General features: G+C 36.8%; 1 protein-coding gene across 6 annotated transcripts in view; it reads right to left on the reverse strand.

The window, feature by feature from the left end:
• The window catches only part of SNCAIP (synuclein alpha interacting protein), a 90,064-nt gene that overhangs the window by 39,396 nt on the left and 25,636 nt on the right, over positions 1-25,032 (reverse strand). For 5 of the 6 annotated variants that reach the window (XM_038170531.2, XM_038170534.2, XM_038170530.2 and 2 more), the window contains 2 exons: positions 15,018-15,120; positions 7,290-7,362 (listed from right to left, as the gene is read on the reverse strand). In XM_038170531.2, coding sequence (XP_038026459.2) covers positions 7,290-7,362; positions 15,018-15,074 — 130 coding nt within the window. In that variant the 5' untranslated portion in view covers positions 15,075-15,120. Of the gene's footprint in view, positions 1-7,289; positions 7,363-15,017; positions 15,121-25,032 lie in introns of those variants that run through there. The other variant, XM_072031009.1, reaches the window with a different exon arrangement.

Below are 25,032 nucleotides of genomic sequence, written 5' to 3' on the forward strand. Positions count from 1 at the left end.
CCACAGCCTCATTTAATTTATGCTTTGACTTATTTCTGTAGCCATGACTGCTGCTCTTGAACAGCTGGGACATACAACAGGCAGTGGTATAGGCAAGCAGCAAACGGCTGAAAAGATATGAGTCAGTTGCAGATCAGCTGGCATTGAATCCATGTTGTTCTAGCAGATCACCTGATAGACCTCTGTTTAAGATGACTGAAAAAGAGTATTAGTTTATTCCCATTCTGTGGGTGGAAAGTGGTGACTCTCATCATTGTTATATCACTACGTAGCATTTTTAGCTTGCTGTCCCTGTTCTTTCTCTGGATAGACAGCAACACCTTAATGGTAAACTGTGTTGAACCATTGTCCAGGAGAAAAACTGCCTGACATCCATTTATGCAAATAGCTATCAGTCATAAATGCTATTAATGCTACTTCTGTCCAGTGACCTGATCCAGACTGTGCTAACTCTAAATTTACTGTATTTCAAACTTTGTTTTCTATAAAATCTATACATGCACAGTCACAAAACACAGGAAAATTATGAGTAATGGAGAACAATATTCTGCTTGAGCAATGAAGCTGATAGTCCTACAGTAGGCAGGTTTATCTGCTAATTTTATCATGCCTAGTAGATTTCCTAAAGGTCTATGAATCAGTCATTTAGAGAACAGATCCTTGAGCAATCTCCTGCAACTAGACCTGCTCTGAGCAGGGAGTTGGACGATTCAGATTCAGATGTGCCTTCTGACTTCAGTTATCCCATGATGAAGATGTAACCACCTTGAAAGAACACAACCTGTTTGCACATAGCAGCAAGACTGGAATTAATGTGAAAAACTGTCAAAGAGACAAGACAGGAGACGGTTTGTGGGCTTTCGCCTCAACAACTTGTCACTACATATTTGAAAGTCTTCCAGTATGAAATACAGGAAGGTACTCTCTGCCCATGCTGAGAACATAACAGCAAGCTTCTTTACCATGTAGACTCTGATTATTTATGAGAACAAACTCTGTTAGGTTGGCTCTATTGCCACCAAAGGATGAATGCATTCTAATGACTTATCCAAAACAGTTCCTCCAAGTTTTACAAACTCTGTGACTATGCAGATTACTTCCCATCATTGTCATTAAGGAAGTCTGGCAATTTACAAATGCCCATACATATATTTTTTAAAATGCAGTATTTCACCATATTGTTCAAGAACTATGTAATTATTTGGGATCACTAAGTATGTATAAAGTTTCACATCTGGAGTTTTACTGTCTTTAACCTCTGAAATAAACACCTGATCATCTTTGTGATAGAACTTCAGTAAATAGTCTTAAATCACTAAAAACTCATTGCAGATCCATTTAGAGAACTGTAATTCTGACTTTGTATACAAGCAACAAGGTGTTGTCTACACTAGGGAAATTTTTAGAAAATTTCTCACACTTTTTAACACTGATTTGTCTACAAAACAGGCAGCAATACTTAAGCTCCAAAGAAGGGAGGAAGGGATGTCCCTTACATATCAATGGATAATAAAAAGCAATTATGAGTAACTTTCTATTTATTGTTTCATTAATATAACTGAAATAATATTTAACAATTGTAACTGAAGGTGGCACTGTTTTACAGTTTTAATATATTAATAACTTCCAAGAGTACATTTTACAGTTCTTATGTGAGTGCTATGGATGACAATCTGAATCGAAGAACAACCCTGCACAGGCACAAACAGAGTGGGTTTGTTTCCACTTAAGTGGAATTTGAAGCTATTGTAAAGAAGAAAGAAAGGGTCTGGAAATAATAGAAAGAAGGAAAAGTAATAATTCATCCTTTTAAATAATGATACGTTATTTCCAGGTAATCAAACCTTAATATGAGCATCAGTAAATGAATAATTTTTCATATCTTGTCTTGAGGAAAAACACTGTAAAAGCTGTCATTTTTAAAGTAAATAATATATAAGAGGCAAGGAAATTTTCAAAATGAACAAATTGGTTTACCCTTGTCCAGACAGATCTAAGGATGTAAAAGGGAGGTAGCAAGTCAAGTTCTACTGAAAAATCAGAAGAGCTTTTCCTGGCACAAATATGTAAAACAGGAAGAGGAAGGATGTGAAAATGAGGTAGGAGAAGAAATTGAATAGCTATCACCAGCATCAGTGCATAGTCATCATTCTAATTTTGTTTTCCTTTATTCATTTATTTATTTATTTAGAGATAATTCTTCACTATTCTACCAAGGATTACCCAATCAATTTGGTACTATTTCAGATATATTTACCTGGGAGGTATCTGGAACTCTGTGGACACTTAGAAATAAATGCCATATGACACTGCCTCTAAATCAAATTTTAATTTCAGTTATAGCTAAAAAAATTACAAAGAGCTTGAGATAAAAATTGTCTGCAATTTTATATTTCCTGACATTTTACAGTCACTAATTTAGTTTTCTCAAATAGAAAGTTGATCTTCTGAATTCTTTGATGAGTAACGGTTCTGTGGGGAATTAATAAAGCACTGCATAAGGATGCTAAAAATAAACCTGCTTTTATCAACATGTAAATAAAGATCTAAAGCAGAATATTTTTCTTATTTGAGACAAACATTTAAGGACAACCAAAAGTCATTGTAGCTGGCAAATATACTTCAGCACAATGATATGGTTTAGAGAAGCCTGTTGAACACAGATGTGGTACTCAATGATCTTTGCAGGTCCCCTCCAACTCAGGATATTCGATGATCCTATGAGGTCCCTTAAACCATTTACTCAAGTGGCCTTAGAAAACCTGCCCAGAAAGAAAGTAACTAATTTCATGCTTAATAACAAAAGCATAAAGGACTGATTTCTGATGCCAGAATTCAGTGGGCAGGCTGGCTAACACTTCTTTCCTGAAAAATTAGTTTGCTAGATCCCTATTTAAAATACGTTCTTTAATTCTTGATCCCTGAAGAAGAACAATGCACTTCTTAGTGGTTATTATGCTAAGTAAAAAGATTGTTCTCTTGAAGGATGATGGATGAAAAAATGATTATCCTTATTCTCACATTATTGTGGGTAAAACAGGATTTGGCCTACACCTTCTCTCCAGTCCTGTAAATATTTTACCTTGTAGCCCACGGTTGCTGACAGATATACTTTGGTTCCAGGAATCCCCTGGAATTTTCCCCAGTTAGAATTCCCTCAGTCTGAGGACGAACATGGAGGAGTCACAGTGAGACTATTAACTGCATGACTTTCAGACACATCTTTCAAGATACTGAGGGAAAAAAAACAACACCTTCCCATAGTGACAGATCATGGCCACTGCAGTTTAAGGAAGGGAGCAGGCAGTGTAGAGTTGATCAATTCAGGGAGGAAGAACTATAAGCAGTTCAATTTCTCAGATTTTCTAATTTCTCCTCATGGAAAAGAACAATTTGAGCAAAGGTTATAGGCAGAAAGAAACAGTTAAAAAAATAAATCTTGTGAAAGGTTTATGAGAAATGCGTGAGAAAGCGTGCTGACTGGTAAACACTGGTATGTTTGCCTAGGGTTGAAAGTGTTTAGAGCAATTTGAAACAATGTAACCAAACACTTTCACATATTACTAACATATTATTCAACATTTAGATGAAATGTGGGAAGAAAATGGGACTTACAAGGCTATTTACTAAACTTATCTGTGAACAATGAACAGTAAGACTAGCCATGTAATTAAAAAATGTAATTCCAGAAAGAGGAACTGTTGTTTAAATCAGTTCTAACAATCTCATGGTGAAAATGTTTGCCAGCATATTTACATATATATTAAAGTTGAAACTTATTTTCTCTATACCTCGGTCTTAATTGTCTTAGTGAACTAAATATTTTTTCCGAGACAAGGCTAAAAGAGACATAATAGATTATTAGGGTACTGACATGTCTAGTCTGACAGCTAACTTTTAACTCTTGTTTGTTTGCTTGTTTTGTTTTAATTCTTCTATGGTTCTAATTCCACGTTCTTTGTTTTAGAGAAAAAATGTTACTTCAGCTAAACAGGAGTCAGTATGAGGCAAAAAGCTATACCAGCTCTTTGAAAGACTTCTGAATTTTTCTATGCCCAGTCACTTAAATTGCTACTGGACTACAGATACAATAACTTATGATATCATAAAATCAGATAATGGTTTAAGTTGGACGGGACCCTAAAGACCATCTGATTCCAACCTCACTGCCATGTGCAGGGACACCTCCCACCAGACCAGGTTGCCCAAAGCCCCATCCAGCCTGGCCTTGAGCACCTCCAGGGATGGGGCATCCACAGCTTCTCTGGGCAGCCTGTGCCACCACCTTCAGTGAAGAATTTCCTCCTAGTGTCTAATCTAAACCCACCCTCTTTTAGTTTAAAGCCATTACTCCTTGCACAATTACTACATGACCTGACAGAGTCCATTCCCAGCTTTCCTGCAGGCCCCCTTTAGATACTGGAAGGCCCGCCCCTACAAAGTCTCCGCGGAGCCTTCTCTTCTCCAGGCTGAACAACCCTAACTCCTTCAGCCTGTCTTCAATGAAGAGGTGACCCAGCCCCTTGACCATCCTTGTGGTCCTCCACTGGACTCATCCTAATAGGCCCATGTCCCTTTTGTTTTGGGGACCCCAGAGATGAACACAGTGCTCCAGGTGGGGTCTCAAAATATATATATATTGATGCAGACACACACACACACATATATATATGTTTATATATCTTTCAGTGCAGGATATATCTTCATCAGAAATAGCACACAACAACAGTAATTTGGGCAACTATTTTTAATGTTCTATGATAAGAGGAAGGCAGAAGACTGCAGCAGAAGCTACTATGATCAATTAGAAAATTGGGCCTTAAACAGCATTGACTGCTGCCGTTTCATTGATATTTCAGCGAAATCTGTGCAGGGATGTAAAGTGATACTTTCCTGTACAACACTATGTATGTGTACTTATTGACTGAGTAAAAAGAAAATAAAGAAAAAAAAAATAGATTTTAGTTCTATTTTCAATTCACCAAAACTCTTAAGTGATAAATAGAGTGAAAAAATAGATTTTAGTACTGTTTCCAGCTTGCTGATATTATTATCAGTACTAAAGACCTATTTTTTGACTCAAGAATTTTAAACAAAGCTCTGAATTAACTTCCACTGGCAGACTCCCCAGTGCTGCTACTGTCTTCCAGCAATGCCTGTATTTACTTCTGTCAACTCCTTTTCAAGCCAATGGATGAGTGGAGATGTAATTGAAGTCATCACTGAAAAATGGCTGATTGCAGAGGCGATCATGAAACATGACTACACAATAAGCTGTCAATATCCTAGGGCCTTAAAGAACTCATGACCAACGCCCCATCCTTGCCATTTGTGGGCATTTTCCTTTAAGACTACTATCTGTATTTCTGAAAGAATACTCTTTCCTTCCTGAGAGCAGATATTGATTCTGTCACTCTGGCTAAGCAGTACTCATGAATAGACCTAGGAGTACAATATGTCTTACGTGATATTCTTACTTTCTTTCTCTATCTTTCTCGCTCTTGGAGAAACAAAGTGAATAAACGACTGTCTATTTTTGTGAAAAGATGAGGCAATGTCCTGCTGCCACATATCACCTCTTAATACTAATAGGCAGAGAGAGGGAGGAAAATAGCGCTGTGGGAGAAAATGAAGGGGGGAAATGAGGGGTGGGAAAGGAGAAAGTGCATTGAGGATGGAACTAAGGGAGCAAGAATGAGAGTGGTGAATAGTGGGGAGGAGAATGGTGGAGACAATGGTGAGAAGAACAGGAAAAAGAATGGTCTAGAAGTACAGTGTAAAGAATATCAGGAAAGACTTGGTGGGATGATGGTGGGGATGACAGGGGAAGGGCTGGGAGGGCAAAATATTGGGGAGGAAATGTGTGTTAGAAAGGAAAATATTTGGGAAAGAAGTCGGGAAAGAAGGAGAAAAGGGGAGGAAAGAGACAGGAGTATAGGGGCAAGAATACGAGGGAGAATGGGGGGGGGGAAATTGGAGGAGAACAGGGAGGAGACAACAGCAGAGACAAAACAAGGTGAGAAAGGCATGGGGTAGAGGATGGATTGGGAATGAGGACAGGAGGGAGGACAGGGGCCAAGGACACTTGCAAGGGGTTGCAAAGATGGAGGGTGTAAAGGCAGAGAATGAGAGAGGACAGGGAGAGGATGGGACAGAGAAAACTGAGGTGGTGGGGAGACTGGGGATCCTCTCCCTTTCCTCTTATTCCCTGCTTTTCTGCTTGCAGCAGGTAATGCTGGTTGCACAATTACCACTGAGCCTTGTGTGCGCAAAAGCACCGCAAGAACATATGGTAAGGAAAGCTTCACTTCCCTTTTGGTCAAGGGCAGTGGCACAGGGCTATGGTGACCTGGTCTTTAATGACTCTGGCAGAAAAACCAGCTCATATAAAGTTTCAACTTAGTTACGCACCTTGGAAATTTACAATTCTCTGAAAGGAAATATAGAAATGAAAGTTGCCAAAGCATAGCACAGTTCCTAAAGCCTTCTATCATCCCACAAATTCCAGGTCTGCCGTTTCTGTTATAAAAAGTCTTTGATTCAACAACATTAATGAAAATTCAATTAAAGCATCAGATGAAAGCACAATAAACTTTTCATAGCTCAACAAAAATGCTCCTCTCACCAATTCATTTATCCTCCATCAGGAAGAGAAAAACAAAAAGGGATTAATCTGATTTACAGAGTGAAAAACAACACTGAATGCACTTTTTGTTGGGGGGGAGGGAAAGAAGGGGGAAGGTCCCCAGCTGGTTCTCATCTATATGCCATGATTCTTCATTTAGTTTACACTATTAAACTCAAAAACTCTGCTTTAATCTTAACTAGTACAGTATGCCTTAGAGTGGATTCTATCATGTAGCATCCTTGATACAGTTTCAGACTCTGGCAAAACATCATCCCTCAAACTGGTCGTGGCCATATGGGTAGTAAATGTATCCAACATTTTTTCATTGGCGCCTACATTATTACGTCTTGTCACCAATGGTTTCTCGGGTTTTCAAGTAAATTGTTGCATATACTGTGGTTTGGAGCTGCTGAGATGAAGCCCTACATTTATCTGTATACAGCCAAATCCTTTTTTGGAACTTTTTTTTTTTTTTCTCCTTCTAATGAACTAACATCTGTTGAAAAAAAAAAAAAAAAAAAAAGAAAAGTCATGTTTCCAGAAAGCTGTACAAAAATGAGAGAAAACAAAACAGAACACTGCCAAGAAGCAATTGTTGCCAAGTTGTACATGATAAAAAGCAGCCTAGAAACTGATGGGTGGACAGAAGTAGGAATCATACCTGATCTGTCTTCATTTTGTGAATCACACCTTCTACATAATTCTGGGATGGTCTTGAGAGAAGTTATAGAATACTGTAAAAAAAAAAAAAAAGAAAAAATTGTAATTTCTTTAAAAAGATAAAAAGTAAGACTTTCCAAGAGGTCCTGATACCATTGGCATTGTCTATATCTACCAAGCTGTTATATCTACTTTGGGTGGCCTGATGGTTTCTCATCTTTGCAGGAAAAAAGCAGATGACATTTGCTTTTGTGTCCCACCTCAAGAGATCTAAGAGACTTTCAAAGCCACAGCAAAGCATCTCCCCACCTGAGAGTTCTCCTTCCTGTACATCACCATTATTCAAGTCACAAATGTACTTTACATATTCTTTCCACGGAATGCACAGATATATCAAAGGTAAGAATAAATTTAGACTTCACAGTAAAGATGTACGGTCTGATTTTGCCCATCTTGGTATGTATTATGGAATTTATACTGCAAGATTCTTCATAATTAAAAACTAGAATTCAAGTTTTCACAAAGAAATATGTAAAATTAATGAAGAATATTTACAGCTAAGACATCTGTTTTCAGAGATGGATACATATACATGCATATTATCAGACAAACTAATTTCTGTAATTCAGGCTTTACTGAAATAATCTTACATTGTTACTGTGATGTTACAGTATATGACTGATAATGATCAGTATGTTTGTCTCTGAATTTAGCATTAAAAGGGTATTTTACAAAACAGAAATTTTTATTTTCTATTTTTTTAATAAACTTGTGGAACACATACGATCATTACTCAGTAATACATACGATCCAGAGTTATAAAACTATAAACTCTGGGAAAAACAAAACAAAACAAAAACAAAACAAACAAACAAACAAACAAAAATTAGGTTACTTAATATGAAGCCTTCTTTGCCTTCTTTAACCTTATGCTTAAATGTTACAGGAATCTTCACTTAAGCAAATGAAAATCATTATGCCTGTGAAAGATCAATGGCTTTGCCCATTAAAAAAACTATTAAAACAGTATTTTGGAAACTAAGACATAAAAAAGCACTTAGGATAAGCACAACTGAAAAAATTTAAAGAATACATAAACACCATATGTTTTCGAGGAAACATATTTTTTGCTGGTATGTGATTGACCAATGAAGCAAAACAACTACTTATACAACTACAACCCCATCAGCTTTTTGCACAAAACATAAATGGTCATACATTGTCCTAGTTTTTGCTTACAGTTCATCATTCAGACTTTGATTTGCTTCTAACGCACAGCTGGCACCCTACTTCAAAATAATCTAAAGCCAACCTCATTATCAATTGCAGAAGTTATTTACTTTTCTGGTGCAAGTTTAAGTAAGACTGTTGTTCACTTGATTGTAGATACTTTATTAAGCCTCAAAAACCTCCCATGCCTCACTTTTTCCTTTTCTGGCCTGATTCAGAGACGTATTGATAAACCTCAGCTACAACAAGAATCTCTCATAAGTATTCCCAGGATGAACATTGAACTTATTAATTAGTACGTGTAGCAGAGCTACTCAGTGACTCCAATCCCCATTAAACAAGGGGTTGACTATAAGGCTGTGACTGCTCTAGGATCTGACAACTTAAAGCAACAAACAACAGAAGAACTGAGACAGAGAAAGATGCTACTAAATACAAATTAATACAAGTTAAACACACACATTCACAAACACCATGTGCTTTGCTTCACTGTAGTTATTGTTTAATAAAGATTGAGCTGTTAAGCTATACATCTTGCTATTTCAGCACAAAGATTCAGAAGGCAATGTTGAACTGGTCTAGTAAGATTCTTAAGAAAATCCAAGGAACATGTCTCCAAGGAATATGGTAGCTTCATAAGACCAGCTGGTGCAGTTTAAACTATTACACAGTTTGTAATTCAATTAGAATGAGGTCTTTTGTATTCCATTGCTATGTGTTTTGTCAGGCACCCTCAAAAAAAAAAAAAAAAAAAAAAAAGCCTCTTCTCCTCTTCTCTTTCTGTCTTTTTTTCCCATTCTGTCCTGGAAAAATATTTTTTTTCTGCTTCAAAACTGCACTAAAATGTATTCAATTACATCTGACCCTCCCCACTACCAAAAATTTAATGTTATAAATTTGATTATGCATTTTAATCATGTTGGTTTGATTTCATTAACAGATTTCCTCCCACTCACCTCTGTCCTCACAAAGACTTTGCACACTTACATTTCTGCCATCTGTATTTTGTAGCCAAGTTGTGGAGAACTGGCTTTCAGTCTAGCAAGCAACTAAAATTGCTCTTTAAAATGGATCTTTCCCAACTATAAGTGCAATACATTGCCAGCTCTTCCTTCTATAACTACTTTCTCACATATTCTAGTTCCAGCTCTGATCTAACAGTAATGTCTATTAGCTTTTCTTCGACCAGAATTTCAAGGTTATTACGGGTACCAGAGTGACAGAAAAAGAGGCTGAGATTGCAGCTCTCCCCCAGAACATCATTGAGATTCACTGCCTATTCAATGGCTTTTAATATTCATCATTTCCCACTTGTTCCATAATCTTAAATTGTTCTACATACAAAAATAAACCTCATTTCTCACAGTTCCCCACCAAAGTAACCAAGTCAACCAAGAACTGAGGACCATGACTAAAAGCATAGGTGACAGTGTGAGAGGTAAGCACATCAGGCTGCTTTGCCAGTTAATGTATCTGTGCTCTTTGCTATTTTATAAAAGTGTGTTGTGGTTCAGAGTGAAACTCAGTAACAGGCTTCTTCCCAGATTAATGCACGTAATGGCCTTTTTGACTGCTGTGTGAGGGTTGTTTGCTTTTCCGCTGCTTTTAAGGCATTCCTATGGCCAACCTGACATAGTTAATTTTAGAAAACCCTTAAGAACTTTGCAAGATGGAGGAAAAGTATTAACAGGAAATAAAAGTCAAGAGGCAGTAACAACTATTCCATGTAAATGTAAAATATTCCCATATTCCCAATTTTCTTCAACAGACACTACCAATTCAGGGGAAAACAGAACCTCCCTTGTCATACAAACATTTATAAGTCATGTAAAACTGGGCTACAGAATTTGAATGAATGGAAAATGTCAACATTTTACATTTCACTTGGTTCTCAAATTTTAATGCAAAGAATTTTAAAACAAGATATGAGAAAGAAAACTTCAATCTCTAGCAAGGCTGTTCTGGCTGTGCAACTTGTCTGCCACTTGCAGACTCACTTTTACCTGTGAAGTAGCAGAAAGAAGAAATACCAGATCATGAACTGTGGCACAGAAATGCATGTATGAGAGGTAAAAAAAAAAAAAAAAAAAAAAAGTGAAAATGACATTTTAAGTTTCTGTTGTCGAGAACACCTTAAATATTTCCTGAAACAGAGTCAAATGGCAAAGTTGGACAGATAGCATGACTCTCAGACCATGTCATCAGAACAATGACAACTCCAGAATACAGAATCACAGAATCACAGAATTTCTAGGTTGGAAGAGACCTCAAGATCATCGAGTCCAACCTCTAACCTAACGCTAACAGTCCCCACTAAACCATATCCCTAAGCTCTAGATCTAAACGTCTTTTGAAGACTTCCAGGGATGGTGACTCCACCACCTCCCTGGGCAGCCTGTTCCAGTGCCTAACAACCCTTTCAGTAAAGAAGTTCTTATACTACGCACTATGTCCTGGTTCAGCTGGAGTCAGTACCAAAGCTCATCTAATTTACCTCCACTGGATCAAGACCCTTGTGATTATGTCCTGATCTGAAATTCACAGCTCCTTGATTTTACTTAGATAGAGAAAACAGACACCCTCCTTCTTCATAACGTTCCTAGGTGTTGTTACTACTGTATGCCATCCAATAGCCTCATTTCAGTTTATTTGCTATAGTGGAAAAGAAACCACTTCATTAATACGGAAACGATTGCCCTCTGGTGAGGCTGCAGCTTGAACACTGTGTTCATTTTGGGGCTACTCACTACAGGAAGGACATCGAGGTGCTGGAGCATGTCCAAAGATGAGCAAACAAAGCCAGTGAAGGGTCTGCAGAACAAAACTAATGAGGAATGGCTGAGGGAACTGGGTTTGTTTAGAATGTAGAAAAGGAAGCTCAGGGGAAACCTTATTAGGCTCTACAACAACCTTAAAGAAGGCTATAGTGGGGTGGGGATCGAGCTCTTCTCCCAACCGCCAAGAGATAAGATGAAGGGAAAAGGCCTCAAGTTGCACCAGGGGAAGTTTAGGTTGGATATTAGGAGAAATGTATTTAATGAAAGTGTTTTGCAGCACTGGAACAGGCTGCCCATGGAAGTGGTTGAGTCACCATCCCTGGAGGTATTCAAGAAGCGTGCAGATGAAGAGCTTAGTAGCTTGGTCTAGAGGTGGACTTGGCAGTGCTAGGTCAATGGTTGAAATAGAGGTATTTTCCAACGTAATTGATTCAATAATTAATATTCAAATCCCCTTAAGTTAATATCTTTATATTACTTTAGCTTAATCATTTATAACTCTGTAACGCTAACCTTTGTCCTAGATGCTTATTTGGGAGCAGCTAGCTACATTAAGAAAAAGTAAGGCAACAGTAGTTGATCTCCCCCCTTCAAAAAGTTTCTTACTTCATATCTGCAATCAGCATCCTCAGAATACCAGTTCAGTTATTTGGGCTATGCAATACAATTTTATATACACATTTAATGCTATTGCTTTAACTTCAAAGGATACCTATATTGACACTAATTCTGTTAAAGGTACAAAATGTCTGTCTGAATCTAGTATCTTCTAAGTACATTTTAGTTGCTATCTGCATTTTTTAAATTCTGAGAAGGGAGAGAGTGGAAAAAAGACAATTATGTAGGTGTTAATCACATGGGTGGGAAACAAATCAAGCAGTCACAAACAAATCATTGCAGTCAGTGACTGTCTCTGCACAGCTGTGTAGGACTCTCCATGCTGAGCCCTGAAGTCCTGATTGCTGGGTAGAGGAAGTCTGGCTGTGCATCACTTGCACATTTGTGGAAGTCTGAGGGGTGCACCAACTCTGACCATGGCCAAGGTGGGGTTACAGCAAGCTCAGGAGGTGTCCTGCACCTGGTAGGTGGGGGGTCAGGAGATAGGCCATAATCCTGACTATAAATAGTTTACTGATGTACTGCCAAGTGATGATGGACGTGGAGTTGTTTTTTAAAGTATTTTGAAATTTTTGGCAACAAGGTAGCTTCTTCATTGTGTTTTAACCCATTCATTGTTTTTGCTGCTTTCACATTTCACAAACTTTAGACCCAGTCCTGCATTGGCTCCACGGAGCAAGGCTTTTTTCCTTACAAAGCTATTTGAATGATCTACAAACTCAGTTTCGGGTAGCTTACAAATATCTAGCACCAGGAGCTCTGGTTTATATATATTATGAATAGGCATTTGGTATTATTTCTGTAAACCAAGAAATTATTATAATAGTTTCAATTTGCTTAATTTGCCAATGCAATAGAAATTCAGCATTTTAATTAAAGGATGAGGAAAACTTCAAGTAGTTATAACAATGGTACACAACCTAGAAGCAGGGATGAATTTATGGGGAAAATCAGGACTAGTAATGGGAAAAGGGAAAGTTTAAAACATACTGTCATTTAATGCAACAAAGGTCTTAGCTTTTTTTTTTTTACTTTTTTTGTGAATAGTTATTCATGAAGTAATAAAAGAAAATAGTAAGTTTGGTTTTTAATGTCACTGTGAACAGAATATTATTTTTGTTTAATGTAAGCAAGAGTCCCATAAATCTATTCTGTTGTCTAAATTACACTCAGATGTACTATACCAGATGGGTCTGCAAATGTTATCATCTTAGTTTTCCAACGAAACATGTTATTTTGGAGAAATGTAGTTTCATTTACTTACTTACAATGTTAATCAAAAAACAAAGCAAGAACACTTACAAGTCCATTTGCCTTTTAAAACAAATCCTAGTCCATTTTCTATGCCTATTACATTTTTGCTGAAATGGTCTACAAGGACCTCTGCTAACACAGTGGCTTTCTAACTTAGGTACTTTTATGAGCGCATCATTTAACAACCTTCTAGCTGCCCTTATTTTTAGCCAGTACTTTTCTGCTCTGGATTAAAACCAGAGGGCTAAAAGGAGCAATTTAAATTGCTAACTCCAGTACTGTGCAGCTGCTCTTTCCATGGCAGGCTAATGGTAAAGTGTGAAGGTCAGGTATCTCTAAATTGTACACAGTAACAGACGAGTAGAGCACTAGAATAACCAGATTCTCTTATTAATCTGGCTATTGGCAACAAATCCTTTGTTCCCTTACCTGCTGAAGTGGGAATAAAACCACCACCTCTATAATTTGTGCTGCTTTTTAATTCATTGTTCAGCATCCAATGAGAGAACAGCGTATTAAAGCAGGCAGCCTGAGCTGTTCAGTGGAAAAGTGAGTAACCTAACCCAGCAGTATGCAGCAACAGTCACAACGGGAGAGACATGGAGAGGTTACATCTATTATGCTTTACAGTTCTGCAAAACTGAGCATAGAAACAGATACCAGGACATGATCTACTATATAACAGTAATAAAAAGAAAGTTGCCCTGAATAAGGTATTCTTTCGAGACTGGCTTATTGTCTTGTAATATTTTGGGCATTTGCCATATTCCTCTTTAATAAATTTCAATGTTACAATAGGTAAAAGTAAAATCCTCTCCAAAAGGAATCTGTCTGTGAATAAAGCATCTGGAATGTTTTAAAATGAATCAAGAGTCCCCAATACTAAAGGAAAAAACAGGCCTTTCGTATTGTTTTGTTTTTTTAAAAAAAAATAACAACAAAAGTCAAACAAAACATTACAACACTATCCCAAACTAAGTTTATGAAGAATGTTGAAGGAGACAGGAGCATACTTTCTTTGACCTGAAAACTGAATTAATAAATTCTTCTTATGGTGTATTTAATTTGTGTATTCAAGTCCTTTGTTTATCAGACATTCAGCATACTGGCAACTCAAAAAAGCAGGAATATTGGCAGGAGCAACATTTATATGAGTAACAGAATACACTACATCAGTGCTTTCTCTAAGAACCACTAACAATATAATTTAGAACAACAGCCTTTTTGCTTGCAATTACAGTTGCAGTTATTTTAGGTGTTACATTAAAGATCAGTACTTTGAATCTATGGAAGTCTTTCTGCTTCTTGCAGACATCTCTCCCATGTCACAAGAAGCTGTATGACTCTTACTGATAAATCTTGCTGGACTGGAGCTGGCTTCTGTCAGTAAGGGCAAAACAACAACTTACGTGAAGAAGGAGCAATTCACAGATGAGAGGTATGAGGTGTTTTTTGTTTGTTTGTTTGTTGTTTTTTTTAATGGAAATGTATTTGATTAAAAAAAAAAGAAGTAAAATATCATTTTAGTGACTATGGCTAGCCTTAGCGTGTAATTCATTCAGGACAATTAGAGTACATAAGCGATCCAGAAATAAAACTCATTTATTAATGTGACTTGCAAATCATTTTTACCACCTGAAGGAGAGGGCCTTAAGCTGATTAGAAGTTTCCCTTACAAAATACCTTATTTTATTCAAAAATCAACCTGTTTAAACATCCCCTTGTATGAAGTATAAAGAAATGTGACTTGCAACGATAGTTCTGTTTGTTTTATCAGGACTGAGATACCTAAAAATCCCTCAATTTATATTAAATTTTAAATATAAATAAATAAAAATGCATGTACTTACTGATATATCATCACTAAAATCTATTTCATCCAAATCAAGGTATTCAGGGGCTTCCATTATTCTTCTATGGACATCTTGCGTGCCTCAGCATAGTAGTAAAGACCTGATTAAGAAAAGAAAAATGGATTGTCTACTAAATAGTCAAAACCTCACATAAGAAGTTTAATATAGTTACTAGACTGTTGAAAACATATAGGGTGCATGGACACGTCTTCCATAAATTAATACTGAAAACTAAACATTTTTTCAACTCTAATCTGCATATCAGGTAGAAGTCATTTGATTTTTTAGAAAAGATAGCTAAGTGGTACTTGAAATGGAAGTCATAAATACTTTATCCAGCATCACTCTGTCTTTCTGGAAGTTCAATATAAGCACAAACACCTAAGCTGTTGAGCATACTCACCACCCTTTAACCACAGACATTAATGACCTATCTTCTCTTAAGGATGTTGTTACTTTACTGGCCAGAACACAGCAACTTCTGCTATTACAATTTTCCTCTGCTCAAGAAGGCAGAAAAGAACTGAGCAGCATGCTGCGCACAGAAACCACAGTCCTATCACACCTTATCTCCACTTCTCCATACAGACACACAATGCAGACAGTGCTTTATAGACTAGTGGTTTATCTATCCTCAGTCTGCAACTTCACTTCCTCCTGAACAATAACCAAGGCAACAGCAGAAGTATATCTACGTGCACTGATTTTCAGGGCTCTTCGACTTTTTCTCACTGCAAGGGGAAAAGGAAGCAAAAATTCTCTTCCAAAACAAGAAATTTGGCCACAAAATTCAATACATATTTATGAACAAATTGCAGTTTAAGCATTCAGAAGATCAAAGATAAAACACTCATAACTTTCTTAATCCCAAGTAGAATGAAGTCTTGCATTGTCACTAAAGACAAGTATAAAAGCAGAAGTTAAAGTGGAAGAGGAAGCTATTTTAGAAGAAGATAATAAAAAAGTGATAATCTTTTTTACATGATGTGAGACACTACGTAAGTGTTAAGTATTATTATGGAAGGAAATTAATCCTGCTAGTGCTTGTACATAACAAAAGGAAATGCCTGAAGGAAGAGAAAAAAATGCAAGCCCAGATTATCCATGTGGCAATTGCCAAGAAATACATTTATGAATACTGACAAGTCAGCTGTGTAGGTCTAAATAAAATCATTGTATGAGTCATTTATATGTGGGTAAGACTGCCCACTTTTCTGCAGGTGTTAAACTTATTGGCAGACAAAATCTTAATCATGAGTCTCCTTCTCCTTGATAACAACACAGACAAGCACAAAGCTGATCCTAAGACAGATGTTGAAAAGTTGTCGAAAGAAGAACAAAGAAGCACATTTATAGTTTTAAGCTGAAAGAGCTGGAAAACATTTTTTTTTTATTTTTTCACTGAACTACTGAAGGCAAAGTATTCAGTATAATTTTATAATTGTGCATGAACAACTTCAGCTACCTATTTTTGTCTCTTACTCTGGCTGTTAGTCTTGAGTGAAGCACGGGAAATGAGATAGCTACAAAAGGTAAGCACAGTATAAAGCCCTCATTCCAAATTTATGTGAGAAAATGGAGCTATAAAGTAAAACTAATCAGAAGGTGTTCATTTTTCAAACTTTCGAAATGCTAAATTTATTCTTAGAGGGAATCACTAAAATCAGACAACATCTTTGCAATGAAAGGAACTAGCTGTGAATAATGGTGACACAGATTCTTCTTATCATTGCCAATTTTGCTTCCTTAAAAGAAGCATAGAATTTCAGAATACTTCTCTTTTTTATTATTTTTTTTTTATTTTATTTTTTTAAGGTTTGTGCTTTAGCATGTATTTGGGCAACATTATAGCTTACTTGTGGCAAAGTGCTCTATATCACATATACCATCATGACACTAACAACCAAGTTGCTTGTACAAGCACAAGACCCCAGAAAAAAAAATTCTGTTTGTTTATGTACATATATATATGGACACTTGGTGATCACTGTTGCATAGGTACAATTTAGATTTGGCCAAATGACACAAAATTTCCACTGTCAACCATTTTAAAGTGAGCAATTTAAGAGCCAAAATAGCTTCTGCAGAGCTACTAGAATATCTCTTATAATGTAATAGTGCAGAACAAGACAAAGAAATGAGGCAAAACAATTAGTATGGAACAAGGCTACAACGACGTGCTCAGTGGTATGGAGCACAGAACAAAGTTACAAGTTTTCATGAATATTAAATGGATTAAAAAAAAAATTAATCCCAGTATGTTTAAAAATTAATGGAAGAGGTAAATAAAGCTACTCTAAACAAGCCACATAATAAACCATCCTAATGTGTAATCTCAACATTACGTTTTTCTTTCTTTTTATTTTTTACTGTTAAAACTGGTTTATTTTGGAAAAATACACCTGCCCAAACAAGAAAAAGATATAACTTTGATAAAATAACTATAATCCTGGCTACCACATATCTCAAGATTCTCAAATGAAAAGATCTCATCCTTTTGAAATTTTTTAAATCCTAAATTACATGAAGCCATAGAGGAAAACAAAACAAAACAAAACAAAAAACACACTGCATCCATATGTGCTGATGAAAAGGCTGCATTTCAGCTGGAGATGTATAAACCTCATCATGTCTGTCCACAGCCTTGTAACATTATTTCCCCCAAATAGTGTCTTCTGTCTCCTTGAAAGAAAAAGACTATGAGACACAGAAGGGTTGAAGAGAAAGTCAGTAACAAAAACAAACAGATTTTCTCTGTGGAAAGATTCTCTTTCTGAAGATGGTGCTTGGTTATGTGTAAAGACAGGGAACGAAACTCATGCTTCGCTCGCTATACCTACAGATTTTCAGTTTTTTCTCAATGCAGTGAAACTGGACATCAACTGGGTGAACAAATACTATTACTAAATAAGATTTTCCATGACAGTACCTAGAGTGTTATTCAGGAGGTGCACTTTCTGAAACAAGTTCACAGGGTGGAACTACACCATATATAATGCAAACCACATGGTAAACCCAGTACCCAGGGTTGTGACTGTTTTGAGACCTTTGCAATGGCTGAATCCAGCATATCATCAGAGGTATACACAATTTGAATAGCATTCACAAGCAGACAATAAGCAAACTGGTGAAATTAAAGGTAAAAATAATTACAAAGTTGCACCTGCCAACAATGGATGATAACAGATGAATAATTTATTCCCAAAATAAATCTCCTAACTGTATTTTGGAAGCTGTACATTAAACACTTTATAAAATTTTAACCCCCAAAAGGTATTTCCTTTCTGGCAATTTGGCTTGCAGGAGAGAGACATACACATACATACTTATACAAGTAAAAGAAATCCTGCCTGCCCAAAGTATTCAAAGCAAATAGGAGAAAACGGCATAAAACATCATCTAAAAGTACTCAAGAAAAAGTGTTTTTTATTGTTGTATGAGACATTTCCATTAGGAGAAGTCATACAGCTAAAAATTACCACACAGAAATGTGGCAATAGTTGTATTGGCATAATAATATCTTGCATATGTTGCATTGCAACAGATACTGAACAGTGATTAAGTAGCAAAATAGAACAAAATAGAAAAACCACTATCCTTTTCAAACAACAATTGTTGCTGTTTTTCCAAAACAGAAGATTTCCTCTGATGTTGTCCTTCTTTGCTAAAACTATTTGTCTGAAACCAAATCCTGTTACAAACATTAAATACAGTTAGGTGAATCAGGAAAATAAAAATAAAAATAAATAAATTACCCAAAGAAAGCAATTCACAGTAAAAATGAAACAAAACAAAAAAGCAATGAAGTAATAGATAAAAGAAACAAATCTGATAATTTCTGTGAACACTAAAACTCCATCCTATGCTGATGGCAGGCATTGCCTACAGGTGAAAAATTTACATTGTTTCTTCTTGAACCTAGATCAAGTCATGGATTTGTCTCAGCTCACAGACTCAGAAAACAGCCATACCAACAGCAGCCCCAAGGGACCGGTATGGACTGCCATATGAGGATGAAGAAGACTCACTGTGAGAACACTAGGAATGCTGTAAAAGCCAGTCCTGCCACTGATTTTGCACTGGAAAGTCAATGGCCATTGTCTTACCATGCTGATACACATCAAGCAAGAACAAGGCTACACAGATGAACATTTGCCTGTTTGTCAATTAACTGAGTGAATGAAAAGACAGGTATGGAGGCAGAAAGTAAATAAGCATCAGGTTCAGTTTCTTCTTCTGTTTGTTCAATGTGAAACTGTGGAGTAATGAGGTTGTAGTGAATTCAGTAGCTTCAGAAAGGAATCTGACCCAGTACCTCAGCCAAGAACAGTCTCAGCGTTGCTCATGAAAGACTAAATCCAAGAGGGTGCACAAGGGAAATGTCCTTTATTGAACCAAAACAAAACAACTGATCACTGGTAATTGAGAATGTATCATTTTAATTATTTATGGATATATAAATAGCAAGAACAAATAACAATAAAGATTTGCTGTTGATTAAATGTCTACTTCAGCTGTAACTAAGAAATCCCGCTGAATGCCACTTGGGATTTTATTTTCCACATCTCAGAACAACTATACCAAAATATTTGGGGATTTACTTAAATTTTCAATCAAATGTAAAGTAAATCAGATGTAAATACTTCTATAGTGGTTGGAAAAGGCTGTTTCCTTAAGCACAGTTAATATTAAAGACTTAGAACTTTAAATCCTAGAATGCCATGATGGTTGCTTTTTAATTACAGGATACTGTTACATTTTACAATTATACGTTTGAGATAAAGAAATAAACATGTTGCCCTTTCACATGCATCGGATGCTATAGTAGCTCAGGATTCATGGGTAGGAAAATGAAGGCTTTACATATTTAAAATAAGGACACAATACATGTTTCAAATAACACTCGAAATATGTTCAACTGTCTGAACTTTATTCTCTAGCATTAAGAAATGTCAGAAGAACTTAAAAAAAAAAAAAAAAAGAAATATATATATATTTTTTTTCCCCATCAAAAAAGTAGAACAGTGTAATTTTGCATTATGTTGAATGACAGGGAAAAGCCTAGCACCCAATTAAAGCCCACAGTTCAGGAAGGCACAACATGACATCAGGAGGGGGTTCTTCACAGAGAGAGTGGTTGCACACTGGAACAGGCTCCCCAGGGAAGTGGTCACTGCACCGAGCCTGTCTGAATTTAAGAAGAGATTGGACTGTGCACTTAGTCACATGGTCTGAACTTTTGGGTAGACCTGTGCGGTGTCAAGAGTTGAACTTGATGATCCTTAAGGGTCCCTTCCAACTCAGGATATTCTATGATTCTATCATCTTACAGCAGGAGAAAATACCAAGAATGTTGAATTCAGTCCCTCCACCTTTGTATTCCACTTTAATAGTGAGTGAAGCCAGATGAACTTGGCCTTGTATTAGCTATTTTACTATAAAGCGCTATAACGCTGCCATAATTAGGGAACATGGGAACTGCACTACTGAATGAAAGCAAAAAAGCTTGGTCACTGGGTCCTAGCACAGCTAGTCTTGGCTGAGACCACTGCCTCTCCAGCCATCACACCGGTCTTAATGCTTTATGCTACTGCTGTCTGCTGCGTGCTATCTTATGTTAAAGACTATACACTCTTTGGGACAGGTATTAGGTCTATTTCTCTGTGTCTGTCTGGCCTTTTGCATAGTCTGTGTCCTTGTCAATTAACAGAGCCCCTCAGTACAAGAGTAATTCAATTAGCTAATGAACATGACGCAAACACAGTGCAATGGACTTTGGCGGAGGTTCTATATGAGGTTGTGTAGGAGCTCCCCAGAGCAACTGAAAATCCTCATTCACTAAATACAGATGGCACCTCTGCAGGTAATAAATGCAGAACATAAGAGGAAAGCATCAAAGACATGAAAAGCTTGCAGCTTCATCTTTATGTCATATGTGTGAGCAAAACCTTAAATAGTATACAAACATGCACTTTAAAAAAAAAAAATCATTCATATTAACATTCTCCTCAACAACACTAAGGAGGAAATTACTTGAATATGATCAGTAAAAATTCAAGCAGACTTAAGAATGTAAAGGGAAACGCTGTAGCACAAACAGAGATTTATTTGTTTCTGAAAGGTATCACTTCAGGTTCATGCATTGAAATAAAATGACAACCTGGCATGGTTAGACTGTGTTAACACTATTAAGTCATTCAAAGATTTGTGATCCACAATGCAGTCTGAAGTGTTAACCACTTTTTGTAACCTTCTAGGGCTCCCAAAGTGTTTTTTTTTTTTTTCTAATTATGTTAAATAACATTTTTTCTATTACTTGTTCTGCTCAGTGTCTGGATTGTCACTCTCTGACTGAGCACCTCTTTTGTACTAGTTTGTTTTATTTACTTTTCTTCCTTCTATGTAAGCCAAGAAAAATATATCATGCAAAGGAAATTATATGTCTAGTCAACTTTAAAATATAAAAAAATATATAGAGGGGAAAGCTTAATAGGAGCAGGAGGAGATTTAAAAAAATAAAGATGAATTTTAAAGAACATCTTGTAAGAAAAATGAGAAGTTAACAGTGAGGCTGAAAATGATGTGATTTATTTCAGTGAAGGAATGAATTCTGAGACTGGGATTACCTTATCCCTTATCACGTTTATTCAGAAGTTTTCCTGAGTTTAAAAGTTCATAGCAGCAATTTATAACAGTATGGTACTTCTACAGCAAGTCAAAGTAAAAGCGCTGCTTTTAATCAGCATGCAAGTACCATTATTGCAAAAGCTATGCTGATAGTACAGGAGGAAGGAATGCAGCAAAGTACAATGATTTTCCAACCAGCAAAAGATGCTATTTTTAAAATACAATTTCAGAAAAACCCTGCATTCCTGACATGCAGAAACAATGCACCCGCAGCCCTAAAGAGGCACAGATACTTAGCCCAGTCCTGTTCCTAATGCAGTCAATGAATATTCAGCACAGATTTTAGATGAGAACAAATGTATTTTTTTCTAGTCAAATGTAACCAGACTTCTAGATCTCGAAATTTATCCAACAATGCATATAAAGCAATTTTATGGAGTTTCAGAGGAAACTATTTTAAAGAAGTCATGTGAAGACAGGTAATAGTGTGTGGTTCACTTACTTTATCATATTATGAATTGAACAGAAAATTCTTCACAGCTTGAGGTATTTTGACATCAAGTATTTTTAACAGTTACAATGACTGGCACTGTACCAGGCACATATGTATCAGGATCCGCAGCGTGACAAAAAAGTAAACAGCAATTTAACAAATATGAGGTCAATATTCAGGCTACTGAGCAACATGACTTACTGAATAGTTGTTTGTACTCTAAAAAAACTTGGAAGGCATCTCTTCACTGAGAAACACTCCAGATTTCTCATAATAAAACCATCCTTTCCAGCATACAGTTTTATATTTCCTTCAAGATTCAAGCAGAAAGAAAAATGGACTCCAGGCATTAAGCAAGAATGCATGCACTTGAGTTTTCTGGAATGAGGCCTAGAAAAATAAGTGTGTTTGTTTCAATTATCCTTGAAGAAGAAACCTTTGGAGTTGGAAATTAATATTTGTTATTTTAAAACTGAAACAGCATACGTGATTCAAGCACTGTACAAAAGCTAATGCACTGTCTGCTTAACAGAGAGATCAAAATAAATAAGAGGTCAACTGATCTTTTTAAAAAGAGATGTTTGGTTAGTTGTATTTGATTGTTGTTTTTTTTTTTTTCTTTTTTTTTTCCCCTTTGAACTACTACAAGCCTATTTACTCATAATATGAAATACCATGCTGTTGTTCAATATTAATGTTTACTTCATGGTACTCTAGCTCATATGGCAATTGGTTCAGATATTTCCCACCAGCTAACTCTATTGTCTTTAAGATTCACTGATATGCAGATCAAAACTAGATCCAACAACCCACCTCTTTATATGACATCTGCACATGTACCTATAAATGGAGGGAACAACCAGACAGAAACCTCTCTAGAGTACACAGCAATATTACATGCTACACTATTCCACAGCCTTTACTATAACTTATTTCTATAATGCCACTGTTTGCAGTGATCAAGTAAAAACAGAGGCCATAGTAGGACAATGCATGTACTGAACTCAGAGTGCATTTGGGTTAAAATGTACAGTTGCTGCCTTTGATGCAGTCCAAAGCCATACTGCAGGAAATGCAGGTGGTACGATTTACTTCAGATTCTAACAATCTTAACTTTTGCACTAGAAATTGACCTTGGCCTGGCTCAGCCACTTATCTACCTGACAACTTCTGCTAGTAAGAAAAGCAGTACTTTCACTGATGTGCCAAGCACAGAGGTGTAATTTCTACTGAGCGCGCTGCAGCAGCATACTTTTCCTCTCCCCCTGTTAGATATTGTTACATGTTTTGTACACAGGGACCACAAAGTAATTATAACTAATAATCATGTTCCTTCCTTCCTTAGTAATTTTCCATATTAATAAGGGGGGAGAGGGGAGGGAAAGAACGAGATTTTACCTGTAATGTGGGATAGAACGAAACAATGCACTGTTCATTCATCTCAGTCATTTTTTTGACAAAGGGTATTAAACTAGTCAAGTGTAGAAATCATCTTGTAGTTTTACCTAGCTGATTTGCAGTGCTGCTTTCATTCCATTCACCTAAGCTACAGAAAACTACTTCCTGCCAGTCACTGACCCTATTTGGGCACATCTGTTCCCTTCACTTGTTTAGAAAGGGTCTTTAAATGGTAATGAGCTTCTGCTTCTTCCTTTAAACTGTTCTACGAATATATATTTAACCTCATGTTGTCCTCAGTTATGATTCATTCTCAAAACTTCTTTCCAGGGTCTTCCCACTAAACTTTTTGTGACATTAAAATGATGAAGCATTTCTGATAGATGAACGGGGAACTAGTTATCAAATCTAGGCTATAGGTGAAATACTGATATCAGTTGAAAATGACCTACTTGGAAATTTAAAATCCAGACATGTAGAGGCACAAGAAATAATAATATTAAAAAAAAAAAAAAAAAAAAAAAAAGGTATTCTACTCAAACTATCAAGTTCTTATCATTCAAGTATGAAAGGGTCACTTTTTCCTCAGAAAGAGATCAGCCTCTTCACCATAATATATACTTGATTTTCTCATATGAAATGTTCCAGTGTTGTTCTGGATTTTTTTGGTTGGTTGGTTGGTCTTTTACCTGTGGGTAAGATTCTCCTGAACCTCCTTTTCTGCAGGCTGAATGGTCCCAGCGCTCTCGGCCTCTCTTCACATGAAAGAGGCTCCAGTCCCTTAACTGTCTTTTTGTCTCTGTGCTGGACTTGCTCAAGGAAGTCCGTGTTCTTCTTCCACTGGGGAGACCAGAATTGGACTCAGTACCCCAGGTGTGGCCTTGCCAGGGCTGAGAGAAGAGGAAGGATCACCTCTATTGACTTACTGGTGGCACTTGTCCCAGTGCAGTTCAGAAGGCTTCTGCCCCCATAAGGGCATGTTGTTAGCTCTTGGCCAGCTTGGTGTCCACAAGATCCTTCTCTGCAGAGTGTGTTTCCTGCAGGTCAGCTCCCAGTGTGTATTGGTGCGTAGGGTTATACCTCCCTAGATATAGGACTTTGCATTTCTGTTTGCTGAACTTCAGGAGATTCCTATCTGCCCTGTCTTCAACTATACGCATGTCCCTTCGTCCATTTTAACTGCAGCACAATCATCTAGTGGGTCTCTCACTCTTCCTAGTTTCTATCAACTGCAAACTTAGTACCGGCACAAGTACTAGCCCTGATAGCACACCAATAATGACTTGCCTCCAACTAGACTATGCATAGTTGATCACAACCCTCTGGACCACACCACTGAGCCAGATTTGAATCCACTTGCCTGCCCACTGATTTAACGCACCCTCTGTAAGCTTTTCTGTGCAGATGTTATGGGAGACAATGCCAATAAGTCTCAGTAAACAACACGCACTGCTCTCCCATCATCCACAAGCCAGTCACCTCACTGTAGGTGAC

The sequence above is a fragment of the Anas platyrhynchos genome, chromosome Z (genome assembly GCF_047663525.1).
Source record: "Anas platyrhynchos isolate ZD024472 breed Pekin duck chromosome Z, IASCAAS_PekinDuck_T2T, whole genome shotgun sequence".
Taxonomy (NCBI): domain Eukaryota; kingdom Metazoa; phylum Chordata; class Aves; order Anseriformes; family Anatidae; genus Anas; species Anas platyrhynchos.